General features: G+C 40.3%; 2 protein-coding genes across 2 annotated transcripts; one reads left to right on the top strand and one right to left on the bottom strand.

The window, feature by feature from the left end:
- Positions 1-219: 219 nt before the first annotated feature.
- FAH (fumarylacetoacetate hydrolase) lies at positions 220-14,829 on the top strand. Its single transcript, XM_007432112.3, has 14 exons — positions 220-394; positions 3,207-3,317; positions 4,574-4,695; positions 5,827-5,876; positions 7,521-7,611; positions 8,455-8,552; positions 8,648-8,700; positions 9,236-9,335; positions 10,167-10,297; positions 11,492-11,567; positions 12,283-12,329; positions 12,433-12,534; positions 13,373-13,490; positions 14,664-14,829. The coding sequence occupies exons 1-14, from the start codon at positions 314-316 to the stop codon at positions 14,738-14,740; spliced, it is 1,257 nt and encodes a 418-aa protein (XP_007432174.1). The 5' UTR covers positions 220-313; the 3' UTR covers positions 14,741-14,829.
- Positions 14,830-19,046: 4,217 nt separating this feature from the next.
- Positions 19,047-21,358, bottom strand: CTXND1 (cortexin domain containing 1). Its single transcript, XM_088148186.1, has one exon. The coding sequence runs from the start codon at positions 21,310-21,312 to the stop codon at positions 21,133-21,135; it is 180 nt and encodes a 59-aa protein (XP_088004312.1). The 5' UTR covers positions 21,313-21,358; the 3' UTR covers positions 19,047-21,132.
- Between the last annotated feature and the right edge of the window lie 937 nt (positions 21,359-22,295).

Below are 22,295 nucleotides of genomic sequence, written 5' to 3'. Positions count from 1 at the left end.
GGAAGGATGCATCTCTCAACCATCAGAAGTCCTTGTTCTTTGATTTCTCGAGGCTGAATCTGCTGGAGAAGTATTGAGGAATGTGAGAGAAAGAGGGAGGTGCAACTGTGGCTGCTATTGAGTCATGTGAAATTCTGGTATTATTTAACTGCCTGGTTTGTAGACAGCAAATTCAGTGAGGGTGGGAGAGAGGAAGCGAGACTGATTGGCTGTTTCATACTGAAAAGGAGGGGTCTATCGGAGGTATAGCAACCCAAGCAACATCTGGGAATTTCTCTTTTTCTCTCTGTTGTGCCCGAAAGACCAAAGCAACATGTCTTTTATTAAAGTGGAGGAGAATTCCCATTTCCCCATTCAAAACCTGCCCTATGGAATCTTTTCAACACAGGACGAGGTAAGTAAGCAAATTACTTTTCACTTTGAGTTGGTCTCTCTCGCTTTCTTTCTGAGTCTCTTGATCCAGACAGGCCCTAGGAATCCACGTCAGGCACTTTGCCTTGGCAAGTTGCAACACTGCTAGGTCTAACAATCAAGAAAGACTCCCATCAACCCTGCCATTAATTTTAAGGAAACTTACTTGTAATTTTTTTTAAAAAAAATCCATGGAGACAGCTACTAATTCCCATAACTTTGTTGATGGGGGGTAGCAGCTTAAATAATAATTGGAACAGTAACAAAGATGTTAATTGATTGAGAATGCCAAATCTAGGGCAGATACAGTAGGTTTTCAAAAAGCTGTGCAACTTTTGCTTCAGTCTATCCTGCTTCTATTCAGTCCCCTTTCCATTGCATTCAAAGTGCCCATTGATGGTTTTCGGCCCTGATTTTTCTGCAGAGGTTTGACCCCTCTCTTCAATTTTCTCTTAACCTGTTTCTAATGCTGGGAATTTGCTAATACAATACTAATTTCTGAACTTTGTTCCAGAGGCTCCTCGTTCTAGGAACGAGAGATGGGAAAGAAATCACTTTGGTTTGCACCAAAATGCAAACTTGACCCAATTTGCACTTCCTAAATCTGGGGATCTTGGCTTTCTCCCTTGCAAAAGTTTCATCAGACCAAACTAGATAACATCGTCAGTTGGCTCTTTATGCGTGGCATTTTGTCTTACCAGTCTTGATCAGGATTACTGTAGTTTGTGTTCCTACTTGTTCCTGATTGCACACCCAGCAATCAACATGTAGATAAGGGAGAATGAACAGGAACATCTAAGATGAAACAATACAGCTAACCGAATCAAGAATTCAAGGCGTACCAATGTGGACCAGGTGTATCTATTAGCATACAGAAAAGCACAGAGAAAAACATGTGTTCCCTCCCCTCAATATATATGTATATATGAATTCCTTCCCCCCCCCCCCCAGCCCCAAATGTCTCTTGAAGTTTGCTGGAATTTATTTATTTGGTCTTGGAAAACCATCTCTGGCAAGGTTTGTGTCTGTGTGTGCCTTCAAGTCCTTGTTGTCTCCTGGCAACTGTCTGGACAAGTCCCTGCAGTTTTCTTGGCAAGATTTTTGGAAATGGTTTGCCATTGCCTCCTTCCTAGGGCTGAGAGAGTGACTGGCCCAAGGTCACCCAGCTGGCTTCATGCCCAAGGCACTACTAGAACTCACAGTCTCCTGGTTTCTAGTCTGCTACCTTAACCACTACACCAAACTGGCTCTCAGCAATCTAACAGTTTATACTATTAAGTATGGGAAGAAGGCTGTGTTGCAGTGATCCAAAGCATTTGTTGGAGTTTTATTGAACTCCTTCTCCAACCTGAATATAGATTGTACTGAAAATGTTGACACCATATCTAGTCTTAGGGCCAATTTTTGTTGCCAAATTCTTGTAAAGGTTTGCCAAAGCCCATTGTGAAGTTGCTGAAATTGTGTAAAATCAGGTGAGGTTACCAAAATCTTGCACAGCTTTTGACCTTGTGAAATGTCATTGTCATTTAATTATTAGAGGAGTGCCTCTTGATCTGGCTACTGTCCGATTATCAATTTATACTGTATTATGAACACGGGTCTGAAATTTTATTTTCCATTAATATTTTTAACAGTGTACATAGTGTATTTGTTTTAATGAACTAACTGTATATCTCTTTCCTTTGTCAACCATCCAGGAATAGATAGGATGAAGAAACTTATGCAAATACCTAAAGTCTACATTATACTGAAATCCAGCATGATTGTGGATCAGAGATTATTGGAATTGTCTTGTTTCAACATTAAGTGGCCCAATGCTCAGACTCTTTGAATAAAAACATAAGGCAGACCAGATCTGTTGGAACCAACATCTGGGGAGAGCATGGCTAAGAAGGATTTTGAAAGCCTCCTAATATGGAGTTCAGTGGGAGTGCTGCATTAATAGCCGCTAAACCTGTATGATCAAACCATAGAATACATAAAGAATTCAAAGGCCAACCCTCTACTGTTTGTGGGTGGCATAGTTTTCAGGAGAACATTAATAGGGAGAAAATGTGTGCAAATATTAAACCTACTATTTCTCTTTGACAGTAACAACAACTAGCCAGTTATAAAGTCTTAACGTGAGGAGCTAACATGGGAAAAGTTTAGTTTCTTAGAGAACCAGCAAAATCAGGAGCACTAGAGCAAATGAATTCTACACTGCAGGTTATACATTAACTTCCTGTTTGCTGAAGCTACAGAGGGACAATCATTCAAGGGATAAGGTTTTTCACGTTTTAAAAAGGTTTATGCTCCCCAACCCCAGTTCTCTTTCTGTCCTTATTTTTGAGGGCGCTCATCTGCAGAGAGACAGAATGAGGTTTTCAGTGCCTCACATCCCCCCAATTCACCTTTGAAAGCTGTGGATAGTCGAGATGACGTTGGTAGTTGGGAATAGCAGCTGAGCAACTTCTGAAGTTGAGAAAGCTGTTCTCTTAATTTGGATGGGCTCTGTTCTCCAGCATTTTAGATAGCTCTTTCTACGAATGCTGGGAACCAAAACTGGGACTTTCTGAATGCAAAGTGAGAGCTCTGTCCCTTAGCTACAGATCATTCATTTTGTTTACCATGCCCAGCCTGTCTTCAAGTTTTAAAACAATTAAATCTCATGTCTGATTAATTAGTACCACCATTATTAAAAATAATAATACTCCATACATTGATTGAAACCCTACTTTTAAGTTTTATGTGATTCTTAGACCAGAGGTCTCAATGCTTTACTTTCTTCTCATGCATATTTCTCTCTCCTGCAGCCTAGACGCAGGATTGGAGTAGCAATTGGTGATCAAGTGCTAGATCTCAGTGCTGTTAAACATCTGTTTGATGGACCTGTCCTTTCGAAGCAACGTCATGTCTTTGAGCAGGTATCCTTTTCTAGGGGAATTATCTTACAGAATGGTTTCAGTCATATTTAACTACTGGTGGGTTTCTCAGCTTCTTTAAGGAACCCATCAGTATAGTGCTTCTTCTGAAAACCATAGGAGTTGAAACACAGTGGTTAGTTGCTGAATTAGTTACATTTTTGTTCCAGAGTTAGTTTGAAGATCAGTAGAATAGTCTGCCTATAGAAGTTGTGGTTTCTTCATCTCTGGAGGTTTTAACACAGGCTGGACACCTCTTGAGGATGTATTAATTGGTCTTCCTGAATATTGCAGAGTCAGATTAGATCCTTGTGGTCCCTTCCAACTCTATAATCCTTTGATTCTCTGGGTAGGTGCCAAAGCCTACACCAACCTTTCCAAGTCGAGGTGCTCTCCAGGAATCTGGAAGTTAATGTTCATAATCCAGAGGATGATTGCATTGGAGAGAGTTAAGTAAAAGGTTAGTAGACAGTGGTGCAATTCTATAAATGTAGGTTCTGGATTTACCAAACTTATAAGATGCCTCCCTTAAAAAAAAAAAATGCAATGCTTATTAGCGAACTCAGTGAAATGGCTGGCCACCCCTACTGGGTTAGGGTCCCTCATCTTCATTCTGTAGAAAAGGCTCCAGGCTACTGCTCTCAAAACTTAGCCTCACCACCAGGTCTACATTTGATTCCAAGGAAAAGAGGAGCAACAGTAATGATGGTGATTTCAGGTTTCTCTCAACAAGCTAGAGTAGGAGAAGGTATTCTAGGAAACAAAAAGCTCCAATCCATGGGTTTATTGAAGAAAAGCTAATGAAGACTTTACAAAAGAATTTCAGTGACTGCTGTATAGTGAAACCAAAGTTTAAGTTTTTGCACCCTTTTCTCCTACCCATGGATGTAAAGAGCTCCTAGTCACTCTCTTCTGAGTGGGGGAAACAGTTTTCATCTATATCTTCTTCTGAATGATCTGGTATCAGGGTCTTTGGCCATGACCTTGTGAGAACTGGCTGAGGTGAAGACCCATATAAGGAGTACTGAATTGTCACCTTCCCCAAAGAGTCCTTGACCCGTTCCTGTGCAGAACCTATCTTCTGCATGCATGACTAGCAACTGAGTGGCCCACCATGATTCCCCATTATTATTGGAGTGGACAAGTGGCTTCAAGGCTGCGCATCAGGCTGGAATTGGAATCTTGTAGTGGCTTGCTGTTCATATCCTACATTAGAGCCATGGAAATACATGATTTCTTTCCTTTTACCTTCGCTGCAGTCAACTCTCAATGCTTTCATGGCATTGGGCTGGGAAGCCTGGACTGAGGCCAGGGCATTGCTGCAAAAGATGCTCTCTGCTGAACAGCCAACACTCAGAGATAATGCAGAATTACGCAAAAGGTACTTAAATACAGATGTAGAGTGTGCATTTGGTGCTGTGCATGTATGAGTGACGTGTGATTTAGTGGAAGAGCAGTTACAATTGTTTCAAAATTTCAGAATCAAGCAGTTACTTGTTAGCTTAAACAGCAATTCACCGAACAAGGGGTAAAAGTCTCATCCACTGTTCTATTGACTTTTGCCATTAGTCAGCCCACTTGATTTCTGATTGTGTGTAAAGAGTAAGGAAGATGACCTTGATAGAGATGTGCAGGCTCTTTTGCCTAGGCATAGCACAAGCAGACTTGCAAGGTTGATGTCAGCCCCACGAGGTAGACCAGGCCAGGAAATCAACTCCACAGGAAGGCTAAAACTGCTTTTATTGAGATTGGCTATTATAACAGAATCTTGCAAATCTGATTGTGCTGTGCTTCCTCCCCCTTCTTATACTTCAGTGAATTAGAGAAGTGTCTGTCTTAGTCACTTCTGAATGTTATCTCATAGTTCTGGACTTAAAAATGCTTTTGCCTAGGTTCCTGTGTTCCAGCATGCTGGCTGGGAATTCTGGGAGTTGAAGTCCACATGTCTTAAAGTTGCCGAGGTTGAGAAACACTGGTCTACATCATGGCCATTACCAGAGTGCAGTTGCTGGCAGTTTTCTCCTGGTCAAATGTAGCCTTAGCTTGGAACATGATCCTTCTCCCTGAGTTGCAGGCATGCAGGATATAAATGAAATAAATGAAAGCAAAAAGGAAACAATGCATTCAGCATTTTTTTCCTTGGGTAAGGCTACACATATAAAAACCCTCTTCTACCACAATCCTAAACTGTATGTACATACGTATTTACAAAAAATTGCCTCCTCACGCGTTACCAGACACATTACAATAACACAAGCATAAAAGCAAAAACATCTGGTAAGAGCAGATAAAACAATATACCACATCTATGCTCACTACTGTCCACCGCTGTATAGTTTATGCAGCAGCCAATGGGAGAGATTTGGAAATGTGAATGTTAGCGAGCAATTTATATTCTAAAAGCCAAGGAAAATATGAGGACATTCAACCTGAGTTTGTCCAGTCTTTGAGAATAGAAAAATGGTTTCTTGAGAATAAAATGTTTGTCCTGTTTCCTTTGCTTTTCCTCCAGAGCATTTATACCTCAAGCTTCTGCAATAATGCATCTTCCAGCTGAAATTGGTAAGTTCTTTGAATGTATAGCACAGTGTTTCTCAAACCTTGGCAACTTGAAGATGTGTATCCATGCAGGCTGGGGAATTCTGGGAGTTGAAGTCCACACATCTTCAAGTTGCCAAGGTTGAGAAACACTGGTTATAACATGTCAATAGTTTGTACCCACAAAGGAGCAAAGGGATTGTATTCTGAAAACTGCCATCCTAATGCCTTTATAAAGGAAGGGACCAGGGCTTTTCAGATCTGACTTGATAAGACCAGACTTGAAGGCTGCAAACATGGCGTGCTTTCCTGCGTAGCTTTTATAGTCAGTAATATCAATCAAGCAGAAGAGAATTATAGACCTGAAAATGTATGTGTTTGGGGAGTTTTTGGACATGGATGCAAACCCAAAAATCAGAATAAACGAGATTTCATGGAAGAACACCAGAGGGCAGTAGAAGAATTGTATTTATTAAAAGTTCCTTTAAAAGCAAATAAATGTTGGCCCTTGGAGAAGGAGAAGAAAAAATCTCAAACTTATTTTAGGGCAATACCTTTCATAGGCCATCTCAAAATTTACATTAGTGTTGCATGCTTTTTAAAAAATCTTGAGTTGGCAAATTGAAAGTATTAAATTAAAACAGATCAGCAATATGTGTACCTTTTAAAAAATATATTGACAGAGAGACAGAGAAAGAGAAGAGGACAACTAGACTTAAGGGATTCAGGCACCTAACCTTCTATATTATGCAAGCAGATAGATGAAAATCTATCATATAGTTAGATCCAGACATTTACTTAATCTTTCTGCCTGAATCAATAATAAATACACAATAAACATCTAGTAATGTTCTTTAAAGCAAGGATGGAACTGCTGAATCTGTAATGGCTAGCCAGATCTTTTTGGACTCCAGCACCCATCATCTCCAACCAGTATGATCCTATCTGAGGCGAGCTGGAGCAATAACAATATTCAATAGGAGTGGGCAGAGGCAGTGGGGGATTTATGAAGACTTGGGTGAGGGACCATGGTGGGAAGAAAAGTCTACTTTCTAAATCAGCTTTTTCCTACCTGGTGCCCTCCAGATGTTGCTGGTCTTACATAATTCTCAGGAGAATACATTTCAATTAAACATTAGGAGAAATCTCTTGGTGACATGCGGTACCTTGACAGTGGGACCAATTTATTGCTTGGAACAGTTAATGGGTAGCCATATTTTTAGAATATTCTGTCTCTGAGTTCTCTGCACTGAGGCAGAGCTGGACAACCTGGCTCCCTTTAACTCTGTGATTCTATGCCATCAATCAATTGCCCAGGAAAGAGACAAGGAGTTCTCAGTTAATAGGTTTCCATATCTATTGCTGAAAGCAGCAAGTGACAGATGTTTGTGCTGGAAGGTCAGGTTTGCTAAAGTCAGAAACAGACCTCCTACCTTTCCATTTTAAAGTTATTTCACTGGCCAAGCTTTTGGTCAGTTATGCACCACTTTGGCACCCCACATCTTTCCAGAATTTGTTTTCCACTGCTACTTAAGGAGGCCTCAAGTTTCCAGACTTCACGCAAGCTGTTCTATGATGACCATCATATAACCATATCTCTATATCTCACATAATATATTCATTCATTCATTCATTCATTCATTCATTCATTCATTCTCCTCCTTCTAGGAGATTACACAGATTTCTACTCCTCTCGGCAACATGCTACAAATGTTGGATTGATGTTTAGAGGAAAGGAGAACGCGCTAATGCCCAATTGGTCAGTAGCTGTCTTTCCCTCTCTGTACAAGATATGGGAGACATATTTTATTAGGGTGACTTGGGTGAAATTTTGGGATAATTTATTGTCTGCATTCTAGGAGCCCAATTTTTGAGGGGTTGACCTTTAGGTGGAGCCTGAACAAAAAGTGGAATAGGTTTGATGTAGTTATAATTTAAACTTAATTTAATGGAAGTTGAATTAAATTAATATTTTGAAAATCACAATTGGGTGGCAATTTGGTGTCCAATCTGTGGATCACAAAAATAAATCAATGAATAAATAAGATTGGGGGCCAAATTTTAGGTTTTTGTGGTTCACAGATTGTGCAGCCTGATCTAAGTTATCTATCTATCTATCTATCTATCTATCTATCTATCTATCTATCTATCTATCATATATCTATTTTATATACTGCCTCTTCCTTGTGACTCACAATAAAATCCTTTTAAAAGTATTACGGAAAACACTGAAAACAACATAACCTATAAATTTTTTTTTTTTTAAATCCATCATGTAACCATCATCTTCAGTACTGTCCCATAATTTGGATGTTTCCTGTAAACTGCGTTCTCTCCTCTGAAGGCCCATTGAATTTGGAAGGACAAAACAGGGAGAGGCTATTCTCATGTGGGGGGCAAATTATTCCACAGCAAGAGAGTTGCCATTGAGAAGACTTGTCTTCCCATCGGAGAGGAAGCCTGGTCTGGTTCTTGTGGCCTACATGGAAGAGATGTACAGGTTCTACCTGTCTCAGACAATTCCCCATACAATGAGATATACCTCCAGAGATTATCACTGAGATGTGCTTTTAACTTGGGTTGATGACATATGTTTTCCAAGGCTGCACCTACCAGTTGGATACCATGGACGTGCTTCCTCTGTTGTCATGTCTGGGACCCCAGTCAAAAGACCAGTGGGCCAAATCTGTCCTCCTGACAGTGAGTCTTTTAGGTTTTTACTTGCAAGTTTCAGTACTTATTGTTCTTATTTTAATGAAAAAAAAACATATTTATGAATTCTGTTTAAATCACAGGTAAATGTCCACTTTTTGCGGCTTCCAAACATTTGGACATTGAATTAGAAATGGTAAGGTTGTATTTTCTTACATCCTCTCCTTTCTCCTTTCATTTCCACTAACTAAACTCCCTTCACCTTTTTTTTTTTTTAATTGAATATATTTCCATCTTGCCCTTCAGTTAATACATGCATATACCCACACCGCATATGGCTACAACTTGATTTAAATTAATTAAAGTAATAAAAGCATTTTGTAAACATGACAATTTGAAACAGCAGGAAAGCAAAGGGCATCTCTCCAGGAGCAATGTAAAATTATAAAGTCATTTCTAGATTCCCTTTTGTACAATGTGTTGGAGTGAGGTGTGGGGAACAGAAGGAGGGATCCCAGAAATGCCAAGATCCAAATAATTGGTTTAAGATTTAATTTCCAGAGCTGATTTGGCAATGATTACAGAAGAGGGTCAAAATGAAGATGTTGTTTCACTATTCCGTTCCTGCCAGTTGAGGTTTCTGATCAGGAATTCTTAAGAGCCCTTCCTTGCCATATGCTTTTGATATGCTTTTCTGATATGCCTGACAAGGTTTCCTCCTTCCTTCCCAGGCATTTTTCGTAGGGCCTGGAAACAAGCTTGGAGTACCTATCCCCATTGGTGAAGCTCACAAACACATCTTTGGAATGGTCCTCATGAATGACTGGAGCGGTAATGCACCGTTGATCTTATTCCTTTGACAGTTGGCTAACTGTCTAACGTAAGAACCTAAGATTTGCTCAAGAGAACCAGGTTAAGCAGAAGGCCAACTTCTATAACTGACAGACAGATAGACAGATGAAGAAGTCAGATACCATCTTCTTTTTTGTTAACAATTATAGTATGTTAAAAAAAAGATCTTGTGGGTCAAAGAACATGTTAGGTACTATGAAAGGTATCTATGGGGACATTGCTTATATCTGTGTGAAGAGTTAAATTATAATTGTCTCAGCCGCTGGGAATTCCAGTAATGCTTTACAAAGCTTTAGCTTATGATATGGAGACATTTAGTTTGGGTGTTGTTTCTATCTCTGACTGGCTGAGCTTCTGTGATGTGGAGCATCCTCTATTGCAGTGTTTTTCAACCTCAACCACTTTAAGATGTGTGGACTTCAACTTCCAGGATTCCCCAGCCAGTACCAAGCTATTATTTCTACTGAGGATTTTTAGATAAAGCTTGATTTTTTTATTATGCGCTATCTAGCAATCACGTAGGTAGCTTAGTAAGTTCTAAAAACAGAATCTATGCAGTCAGAAGCAAGTACTCCTGAATTCAGTGGAGCATACTGCTAGGGATCTATGCAGAGGTTTGGAAATCTTCAAAAATGTGTAACATATTATGTGCTGCTCTCTGTGTGAATATCTGTGTTCATGTTCTTTCTCTGATATGATGGATTTATGCACCTCCCAATTCACTTGCGAATCAGAGAAGTCTTTAGGCACAATCGTGATGTGGAAATGATTTCATCCTGAATGTTTCTCTGTTTTTCTTTCTCCTTTTAGCTCGAGACATTCAGAAGTGGGAATATGTCCCCCTGGGTCCATTCTTGAGCAAGAGTTTTGACACCACCATCTCTCCATGGGTGGTCACCATGGAAGCTCTGAGGCCCTTTGTATTGCCAAATCCGATCCAGGTTAGTACAAAGTGTTCACACACAGAACTCCACAATGGAAAGTAGTCAAGATTCCTTGCTGTACCACTTTGGGGAGGTACTATCTCCCCAAAATTCAGTTTGGCTTCATACAATACACTAAACCAAAACGTATACATATCCACATACACAATACAATGGAGATTTTAATATGAAGTAATTAGCTTAAGACTGAAACTATTATCATGTAACTAATACTTCGATGTGAATTGTAGCATTTTTTTTTCTTTGTCTAATACTATACTTAACTTTGGATGGAAAGCTAAATAATTTTATGCTTGTAATATTGACATCCTAAATCGTAACGAATGCTGACATAATGTTTACCTTTCTTTCTCTATTTTCAATACCTTAAGCTTGTTAAACAATAGAAAGCTAATAATCATTCATCATTTTATAAAAATATTACTGCGTTGAAACAGTGTAATGTTAGAACAATATAATAAAAGGGGGGAATGTGGTTGCTTCGTTTCTGCCTCTGAGTGTTGTATGAAGCAGCCACAAGTGGCTTATTTAGTGAAACCTAGTTGAGCAAACCATGCCTCCATGTACTGTGTGAATGTAGAGTCTCAGTCCTAGTGACTGAAAGTTTAGCTGAAGGACAGTTGGAGCAAGAACCAGGAACCAACATCTTCCCAGTAGCCCTTTAATAACTCACCCTTGGGGGGCGGGGAGTTTTTTGGCATGCTTTTTGTTCCACTTTAGCAATACCAGTATACCCAGCCAAAGGTTTGTACTGCAACTACCAACTTGGAAGAAGTTAAATGAATGAAGAAGCCAACAGGGTTGCAACCATCTCAGAACATGCTCTGCCTCTTCTGTTTCATGAGCGCAAACAACTTGTTGCTGAGAGGCAGAAGAGTTGCTGTCAGATGGCCCATCTTTGCTAATTGGCTGGTTTAGTCTCTGCCTTTCAAACAATTCTTTGCTTTTTGAGATTGATCTCGTACTTTGTGATCAAGTCACAAGTTCTTGCCCAGTAGGGTTTTTGGGCAGGGGGAAGATTTGTTTAATGTACTCTCCTATCCATTCCTTTGTTCCAAGAGGCCATCCAGTTGTATAGAAAACACATTTTATTTTGGTGTGGTTCTCTTGCTGTTGTTGTTGTTAAATGATTAGCATGCTAACTCCCAAGTTTGATATTAGATAGAATCATACCTCTTATATTCTTTCAAGGACCCCAAGCCCCTGCCTTACCTTTGCGATGACCAGCCTTATACTTTTGACATAAACCTCTTCGTTGCTATTAAAGGTATGTACACCGTAGTTCCAAGTCAGTTTACAACTTGTGGAGCTCCAAAGGAGCAATTCATGAGAATAAGATAATGACACATGACATGTGACTTGATTGCATGGATAATACAATCTTGTACCCATGTACTTTCTCATTGAGAATGAAGAAAGCTCTCCTCTATCCAAGCAGTTGATTTGACCTCAGAGACCAGGATTCTTGCTTGCAGCCACCTCCACCTTGTTACTACCTAGATATATGTCAGCCCTTTGAGGTAGTCCAGACTAGAAGCACAAACCATTAATACTAACACTACCTTTATTTTAAGGTTACACTAAGAGAATCTTGCAAGTCTGAAAACACTTCTCCCCTCCTTTACTTTTACTTTCCAGAAAACTAGGGAGGATCCCTTCTGAAATGTTTCCCACACCCCCATTCCTTCTGCGGGCCGAGAGACCTTTTGCATGATGGTTGTCTAGGGCCCTTCCTCCTGTCTCCCAAGGTCATTCCCACATACCATTGCAATCTATTAGCCACTGTGTGAATCTCAGATGGGAGTCATCAATGCTTCCTTATAATTATTAAAACACACACACAGACACACTGCAAATGTAATTAATTTGTGCTTATACAGTTTAAAATTAAAGTTCCCTGGTGCGTGTGTTTGATCATGTTAAAAATTTAGAGTGGGCACAGACTTCCTTTTGTTTCCTTGACAATATTTCCTTGCTTTCAGGAGATGGTATGAACAAGCCAGTTAATATTTGCAGGTCAAACTTTAAGGTAAGAGAAAAAGTTATTATATTCTAATCTATCATATAATCTATGGAAAACTGATGTATGTCCAGTAATCTATATGGCTTTCATTCTCCTTCTTTATACATAGCACATGTATTGGACCATGAAACAGCAGCTAGCTCACCATACTGTTAATGGTTGCAACGTCAGACCGGGAGATCTTTTGGCCTCTGGAACTATTAGTGGACCAGTAAGTATTGAACTGAGCATATTGTTATCAAAAATATTTGCATTAAAAAGGGTAAGACTTTTAAACCTGATGTGAAGAATCTAATAGCCATAGAACTAAAGCCATCCAGGTTTTAAATCTGTTCTGAAATGCATCTCAATAGGTCCAGATTCAGGCACACCAGTAATAATAATTGGGACATAGGAGAACCTGGAAATCTCAGCTTTTAGCATTCAGAATTGAGTTTTCTCTGCTGCTGCACCTAAGTATGGTAGATAGTGAAAAAGAGAAAGTGCTAGCAGGATTGCATTCCTAGTTATAACCAGAGTTGACATCAAGGCCTTAGACTGTGGTATATCAAGGGAACATGGAGCTATGGGAAATGTAGTTCTCCATTTCCCAGTATCCTCAAATGCAGTGTATGGGTAGTAAGGGCCATTGCTGCAGACCCTACTGTAGTCTTTATCAAGACTGGAGCGTTCCTGGTTCTTCACTTTCTGCTTCTGGAAAATAATACAAAGTAGAGAGGGGAAGATAGAAAGAGCGGTAGGTTTTTCTACCAGAAGAAATAGAATTTAGATATCTCTTAATTAGAATTCTTCTTGGAAGTTTTTGTTCTGTCACTAGGTGCTGATATTTTATATGCTTTAGTTTAAAAAAAATACCCAACATGTTCTCTAAGCTGTCACATCTTCCAGGTAATAAAATATTAAATTATGGCCAAGGATTGACCACTGCTTTTCTCAGAGTTTCACTCTTCAAATCCCAGGTTGGCCTCAATTTCTGAAAAACAGACCAGGACGATAGTTAGATAGCAAATTGATGCTCGGTTTTCTTGTTCTGATTTCTACCTTTGAAGGAACCTGAAAATTTTGGTTCCATGTTGGAACTATCCTGGAATGGGACAAAAACTATTGATCTTGGGAATGGTCAGTCCCGAACATTTCTGCAGGATGGGGATGAAGTCATTATGACAGGTAAGCAAGTGTGAATGTAGATAGTGAAAGCAAGGGGAGAGCTATCAACCTCATTGTTAACATTCAGCTTCATTGGTTTGCTACTGACCTCCAACACATAGTAAGTCCAATGTGTATGCCAATTCTGGGCACCCATCGAGTAATGTTTTCTACTGCTAGACCACCATTTTAATTGCCCACAATGTTCCCAATTAGACCGAGGTCTGATGGAGAATTCAAATGGCCATTCTCCTAGTGGAACGTTGTTTTTTTTAATTTATTTGTACATTCGAGTTATTGTTGACTCCTGGCGACTGCTTAGACCAGGGTTTCTCAACTTTACCAACTTTAAGATGTATGGACTTCAACTCCCAGAAGTTGTGTATCTACCCTGGGCTGGATTGGAGATGTGGTCAAGGTCCTGGAGGCTGCCAGGGTCTGGATGGAAAGAAACAAGCTGACATTAAATCTTAGGAAGAGGGAGTTACTGTTCATTCATCAGTATTGGGGCCAGGATATTAATGCACTGTGCATGGGATATGTGGGGAACCTAGATTTTAATAGGGGCCTCAGTCTGGGTCTTCTCTTAGTTTTTAATGAATTGGATATATTTTCATGTTACTCACTGCCCAGAGTTTGATTGGATAGATGGATGGCCATAGAAATAAATATTCATACATACATTGTAGCCTCCTGGAAATATTGGTCCTAGTTGTAACTTGGACAGTGGGCTTGTTCTCTCCAGAAGGAGCTGTCTGACATGTTGAGCAAAAAGGCTGAACTGGACTGCAGTTTTTCTTGTCACTTAGATATATAATATAGTTGTAAGAATTGGAGAAAAACATGCACAATTTGTTCCACACGCGTACGCTTCTTTGATCTTGTTCTCTGGTGCAGTAATAGCAACTGTTAATTCCTAAGTAACCTGATTCCAAATAGGTACAAGCTCCTTATGCTAAAACATAACTTTCTATATTCGAGGCAGATCAAAGCAATTTTGGGAAATTCAGCATTTTTACCAATATAACAATCCTGACCACCTTTCAGATGCTGCTTTATGGGCACAGAAAACAATATGCTGGGATGGGAGGAATGGAAATGCATGTAAAGAAGAGAATGAAATGGAGCACACCAGAAAAGGGCATTTTTTAAAATTGGCTAACCGTTGCCAATACAATCTTTCTTTTCTTTCAGGCTACTGTCAGGGAAAAGGTCACCGCATTGGTTTCGGTGAATGTTCTGGGAAAATCCTCCCCGCCAGGCTGATCTAAGAGGATGTCCTTGAGAAAACATTAAAAAAAATGGAGAAGTTTGAAGATATTTCTACTTTTTTTTGACATAAACAAACATGAAACCATCATGTCGGTTGTAGTTTTCTCTCTTTTTTTAGGCAGTGTTTTTAACAAACACTTTTTTTGGTACTTACAGACTTCTGATTTCTTGATGTTTTCTTGACAAATATATTTTAGAAATGCAACAATAATAGTGTGTCAGGTTCTCTGTGTTGCATTTCACTTAGGTCTGGTTTCATAACTTCATTTCTAAAATTTTCCATCATCATACACAGGCAGAGGTGAACTCATCTTTAGACATGCAAGCTAGCTGAAAAAAGCACTTTGAGTATGCACTGAATTGTTCTGTAAAGGATTACATTATTCTTCTATTTTTTCCCCCAACCTCTTAGCCCACATACAGATATATACCAGCCAGTTAAGGCTAACCAAGGATCTGGTGAAAATTGGACCCATCCTGATTTGCGTTCCAACAAATTTTTAAATGTGAGAGAATTCATTTTGTTCACCATGTTCTTTCACAGACAAGCTGCTTATCACTGGTCCATGGGCGTCTTTGGAATTTTGGGAGCGTGTGGGTGCACTCACAAAATGACTGCCATGGTGGGAGTGGCCAGTGACAAAATACCCATTTCCCAGAATGGAAACAAGGCACACAGGATGCTGTTTAGTGGGACTTTGGGGGACCCCAAAGACATTCTTGCTAATGCGTTTGATGCTGAAGGCTAGTTCTTTTATTTCTTTTGTTTTCCTTTTGTTCAATGAGAGCTATTCCATCATTACCAGGAGCTTTTGCAGACCCCTATTTATGGATTCCCACCTTCTAACCATTGAATATACAAAGGAGATCTGTTCATGTGGATGCAATGCCAAAGGGCCACGATTTCAATTCATAGTGTGCTAGAATGAACCCCAGATATTTGCAAAGCAAATTTCTTCGCACTCCTGATAGGACCTCATTTTGTGTAAAAGAAGGGCATCAAGGCCAAGATTTCCACAAGTCCTTTGAAACTAGAAGCCACTCTGTTGCATGGCTTGATCAACAATCTATGGCTCTGTGTGTATGTGTGTGTGTGTGTGTGTGTGTGTGTGTGTGTGGCATCTCTAGTGTAAGGATGCAAAAGTGGTTTGTGGGCTACAAGCCCCCTTTTTTGCAGCCCCTATATTGGATTGTGCTAAGGTATAAAATGGGCTAATCCAGCAAATCAAATTAAGTGTATTGTGCAACTGTCCTCATGGGAATCAGAAGTCAGAACTTGGACCTGATTCTTGGATGTGGTCGAACACTCTTCTTACTGCAGAGGCAATAAAACAAGGCAGACATGCTTTACTTGGTAGGAGGGAGGGTTGACGCAGAGCTACAACTATCAAGTTTGCAGATTTCTGCTGGCTCTTTGATTGATTTTTCTAAATTATGCCAAAGGAATATAATGAATCTTTCTATCCCAGGGCGTTTGTTTAGATGATGTACTGGCCGCCCGAAATAATTTACAGTACTGTGTATGAATGGGACAAACCTGAAGTTCAGTTCAGAAATAGCATGAAAGCTCTTCTCAGATATACTGGCAAAAAAATATTGGTATCAAAAGTGAAAATCTTTTTATACTGGCAAGGCCCATTTTACACAACAGAGAGGGCCTTAGGGTACATCAGTGGTGCAAACAGTGCACTATAAGTTCCCCCAAGAGCAAGGGAAGCAAACCTGGTATCACTGTTGGAAATCTGGTTTGTGCAAACCTTTCAATCCTAGGTTGTTGAAACATCATTCTTCTGTCCCTCTCCCCCCAAAGTGAGGCTGTAGTTACCAGTGTGTTCCAGGGAGTCCCCCTTGAAACTTACTGCTCTACCTGATCATAATCTTTGTTTACAGCAATGCCTCTGAGTCCCTCATAGACCCAGCTTTATTTGCCAGCCTAGAAGGAACCTGAAGTGGTACTGAGCATTCTGGGGTGCTAGACAGAGTTTTGGACAGTGACTTTACTAGGTTGTCATCTTAAAAATAGGTGTTTTATGACTGGCTGTGCTGATCAAGGTAGCATGTTAGGAATGTTTGTTTGTTTGTTTATTTATTGGATTTCTCCCCCACCCATCTCCCCCACAATAGGGGACTCTGGGCGGGTTACAAAGACATTAAAACTATAAATATATATAAAATACATACTATATATACAATTAAAACAATACTAGAAACGGAAAAATCCAAGAAGATGGAAAATCAGGGCGGGGACAGCCGGCCACTATGGGGCTAGCCATCTCCCTGCTTGAGATGTTCCCTCCCCACCCCAGGCCAAGTGGCAGAGCCAGGTCTTCAAGGTCCTTCGGAAGGCCGGGAGTGAGGGGGCCTGTCTCACCTCTGGGGGCAAGATGTTCCAAAGGGCGGGGGCTACTGCAGAGAAGGCCCGTCTTCTGGACCCCGCTAGACGGAGTTCTTTTACTGAGGGGGTCCGAAGCATGCCCTCTCTGTGCGATCGGGTGGGACGGGTTGAAGTCATAGGGAAGAGGTGGTCCCTTAGGTAACTTGGTCCCATGCCATGTAGGGCTTTAAAGGTGATAACCAACACCTTGAATTGGACCCAGAAGCAAACTGGTACCCAATGCAGCTCACGGAGCAATGGTGTTACATGGGCCCTTCTCGGGGCTCCAAAAATAGCCCGCGTGGCCGCATTCTGGACCAGCTGTAGCTTCTGGATACTCTTCAAGGGCAGCCCCATGTAGAGCGCATTGCAGTAGTCTATCTAGGAGATAACAAGGGCGTGAGCGACTGTTCGAAGGGCTGTTGCCTGTAGCATGTTCTCCAGATTCTGAACATGCCCATTAGCCTCAAAAGATTGGAGAAACCCTGATCTATCTGGCAATACTCAGATTCCCCTCTATCTGCTTTTTCTACACTGCAGTTTTTGCTCTTGAAAATGCTGCTTCTTGGTTTGTTCCCATTCTTCCAGTTCATTATTCAGTTTTCTCCACATTTTGTTTTAGGCATCCAGGAGAACATGTATTCCTCCCTACCCTCCCTTTTTAAAAATCCTCTCAGCAATCCAGGCAGCTGGCTACGCATAGATTTAAACCAAGGATTTGGTCATTCTGATCTATTCAGGCCACTTATTGCCTTCTAGGAGAAGATGTCAGCTGATGAACAGTGAACAAATGGTGAAGTCCATACAAAGATCTAATAAAAGGATGCCAGAACATTCTTTTTGTCCTGTTGAAGCTGTTTATTGTATTTGGCAACACATTTGCTACAAGTGGTTTCTGCTAGGCATTTCCATCTTGAAGAGCAACATCCTTGGCATGGCAGACTAGTTTAAGACTTAAATGTGACATTGCTTTACTTAAATCAAATGAGCAGAGGCACTTTCTCTCATGCATTTTGGAATCACCATCCCCAACGCCGCATCCTTTAGTGCAGTGTTGTCCAAACTTGGCCACTTTAAGATGAGTGGACTTCAACTCCCAGAATTCCCCAGCCAGCCATCTAGGAGTTGAAGTCCACTCATCTTAAAGTGGCCAAGTTTGGACAACACTTCTCTCGTGGTTAAAGTGAACAGCCAAAAGATGGACACCTTTGGGAAAGCTCTGTGCATCAGAGAAGGGTTTTTACCCAGGGTCACAACTGGAAGCATCTGTATTTGGAAGACCACACTGTGCTTTCCCTCTTCCTGTTTCTGTCTTCCATGTGTTCTCCAGCTGGGAATGAAACTTGTACTACTTTGGAAGAAGGAAAATAGGATTTAGAAATAACTGCTGGCAGCTATTGATAAGGATTGCCTTTTTTTTTCCCTGCAAGGGCACCTCTTTCTTGAATGACAGCCTGTGAAGATAAGCTTCGATTGGAAAGGCTGACCGGCTACATTTCTGTGTGCCCAGCTGCAGTTAAAAATATTAAAACTCTGCTAGAATAAAAGTTGACCATTCCTGACTGCTGAAGGCAGGAACTGACATTTAGTAGACTTGGGTTTGCAGTTTTGGGTACCTCTCAAATGAGCTTGCATTGATCTGATTCAGTATAATAAATTTCTCTTTAATATATTAAGCCAATTTCCTTTTAAAGCATTCCTCCAAAATTGGTGGCCAGCAATGCAATATCCCTCAATTAATTGTGCTTTGGGTAAAGGAATCCTGTGACTTTCCAGGATCTACATCCATCATTTGTATTAGGAAACATCAGGGTTTTGTGCTCCAAATTCATTCTGTTCTCTACTGCTGCAGAAAACAATGTCACTTCCCCACTGAAGAATTCCTTAGCTTGAGTACAGGTGGGGGGGGGGGGGAGGAATGAGAAGTGGACTTTGCTGTCTCCAGCAGTGCTGATGCAGAGAGACTAGAACCAAAAGGTTGGAGAACCAAGGACCTGCTCAGTGCCCTATATTTTATAACTGACAACATGCTTATTGTTCTGAACAGCAAGCTATAGGACAGGGCTAGAGTTAATTATTGCACGCTTCTCTGTATGAAGGGTGGGAAAAGTTATCACTCTGTGTTATCCTCTGCAAAAAACCAGCCACCCAGGAACAGTAATGTGGTGGTTTTGCTGCAGAAGAGTTCCTGTCTCCCCTTGAAAGGAGCAGTGACTCCTTCCTTTAGGCAAGAAACTATTGAAGATTCCTAGAAGGATACAACTGGATGTCTTCCTAGTGCTCTCAGAGCCTTTGGCTATCAGAAAAATGCCTGCTTTGTTTGCATTGTATGAAGCCATTCATTTCTGCACCCATTTTAAAGTCAGTTCCTTGGCCACAGGCTTCTGCATTTTTAAAAATACTAGTTCTCACTCAGTGGGATAGAAAACATGGTGCCTTAGAAATTATTTCAAGGAAGAAAGATTTTGAGAAACATTCTTGGGTAGTGTAGGGTTTCTGTACTTGCTTAGCTAGGAAACAGCCCAGAGATAAATGCAGATGGTCTGACTTTCATTATGCAAGCTGGGGGTTGGGGTGTCCTGCCCTTGCATAATCAGGTAAAGAATTTCTCCTTTCCTTGGAAAAAATCTGAGAAATCAGCCGCCCAATTTTTCCATCCTCAGATTTGGTAGAGCATTCTGAAAACTCCCAGATGTGGCTGAACTATGGCATCTAGCATCCCTCATGACTGACCGTGTCTTCCCAGGGACGTTGGGAATCATAACTGAGTCATGTATTGGGGTGCCAACTAGGAGATAATAGGAACGTAGACTAGACTGAGAAGCAAAGTAATAATAACAACAGTACTACCAGAAATAGGCAAGGATAAAGCACTTTTGTGCTTTTCTGTTGGTGAGAAAGCTTTGTGAATTCACCAAGCAACCTGAAGGGGACTTTAGATTTTTATAAGATAATTAGAGACTCAATGCAGCCATTACACTTCCTCTCTCTCCCTCTCCCCTCACATGTTCTGTCTTGGTTTTCCCATATCTATTTTTTTTTTTTTTTGGTACCTTTCCTCCTCTCTATTTTTGCTTCAATGATTCCATTAAGGGTAATGAAACCTTAGATTTTGCACGTCTCTTAGGATGCTATGTTCTTCATTAAAAAAAAAAGTAAATGTGGCAACAGAAGGCTGTTACTTGATTAAGTAAAATCCTTAACCCTTTTATTATGTGTGTTAAAATACCCTCACTGTCAAAAACAATCTCTTTGATCAACCTACCCTAGCATTTTAGGATTCACGGCAAGTGTATAGTAATACCTCTTTATGATTTCAGTTGAAATAATGATTTAAATCAGAGGTGCATAACCTTAATCTGTAAATCCTTGAGTGCGGGCCATAGATACCCTCCCATAATTGCCACCAAACTGTAATTTTATTGAAGATTGTTTAATACATGGAGAGTAAGCATATTAGCTGGATCAAATTAATATAATATAGTCTTATTCATAATAAATTGACATGAACCTACAAACAATTTGAGGTTTTTTGTGGACCCCACACATGCTTTGTCCTGCGTAGGGGAAGGATGAAACCCTCAGGCCCTACTTAAATGCTAAGCCTGACCCCCAGTCTGAATAAAATTATACACATCTGATTTAAATGCAGCCAAAGTTGTTAAGTACGGATTATTCTAGAGAAAGCTTGAAAGAGAGTTCTAGTATCTAAAGAGCATTTGTGCTACTTGATGTAATAGAATCATAATAATTCCCTCATTAAAACCTGGAAGAGAGAGCATAGCAATAGACCAGAAGGGCAAGGTGAAGAATTCAAGTAGACCTGCAGGGAGCTATAATGAATGTGCTCTCAAAAACTTCTCCATTGCCATAAGCATCTTGGTGAATATGACCCATATTTAGTGCTTTCATCCTGGTAGGGTGGCCACCTAGACTGTGCTTTCTTGCACCAAGTGCTTGGTTGGTCCAAGCTGCAGAGAGCTCAGGGGCCCCATTATCCCCAAGTCCTTGTGTCGATCAGTCATCCAGGTGCTGTTCCTCCCACGTGGATGTTGGGATGGCACTGTAAGGGTCCATGATCACTTTGGCACAGCGGATAATCATGACGATGAGAAAAAGGCAGAGGAAGACAAAGCATGCTAAGGTTAGTCCTTTGTCCACATCAACAAAGGCTGGTTCGGGTGTTGGTCCTTCCATTGCTTATGTCTTTCCACATCAGGGTTAATTCCTGCTGCTACCATGATTTTTTTACCTGCAGAAAGTGACAATATTTAACAAACAATCCATGCACCATCTTTAGACTTCATTTTTTAGAATGCAAGTTCAAGGGTTTCTGCACTGATATACATCTCCCCCAGCATTAAAATTAAAGACCCCAATGTGCTTCATTAAGTTTCATCAGATTGGCAGGTACCAGTGACAGGTCTGTTTTGGTGGTGGCCTTATATATCTGGAATTATTTCCTTCGAGATGAATGTTGCCTCAAATTAAAACCATTCCTGTTTCATTCAGCATTTTTTAATGTTTTTAGTGGCCTGGTTCCTATATACTGTTTTTAAAATCTGTTTTACCTACAGTTTTCCCAAAAGGGAGGATATAAAATTGAATAATAATAAATATGTGCCAAAATGTTTTGGGGATTGGATAGACATAATTAATCACAACTGCTTGTGCTGTTCATTGTTCTGTTTTTAATAGACATTAGATTGCAATTTTGATGTTCTGGAATAATTAATGCTCCATTTTATTGCTCTTTTATTGAGAGCAGATTCTGGAATCCTCACCAGAAGAAAAACAGGTTAGGAATGTATTTATTAAGAGTATTTATCTTCTATCTTTCCATGACAAAAATAGCACTAATTCAAATTGCAATAAAATACAACACAAACAATACACCACAATGAAATTATTGTGGGTAGAAAAAAGGCAGTCTGGCAAGTCACTCAATATATCCCAGTCAACAACAACAACATGTTAAGAGCATTTACTTTCACAATTTCTTCCAAAGGAGAAGAGAATTTCAGCAAAAGATGGCCAGAGAGCATGTGTGAATGTCCAGTCATTCATGAGATAATCTTCTCTTCATCTTTAACCTCCCTGGCTCCCCACATTTCCATTCAATGCAAGTGAAAGATTTCAGGGGAGAATTTCCCTACTGTTCTGCACCCCTCCCCAGAAAT

This window comes from Python bivittatus, unplaced genomic scaffold (assembly GCF_059951505.1).
Source record: "Python bivittatus isolate LINGU-HERP-01145 unplaced genomic scaffold, Pbiv_v1 ctg000530_np1212, whole genome shotgun sequence".
Lineage (NCBI taxonomy): Eukaryota > Metazoa > Chordata > Lepidosauria > Squamata > Pythonidae > Python > Python bivittatus.
This window is presented reverse-complemented; position numbering and strand designations above follow the sequence as displayed.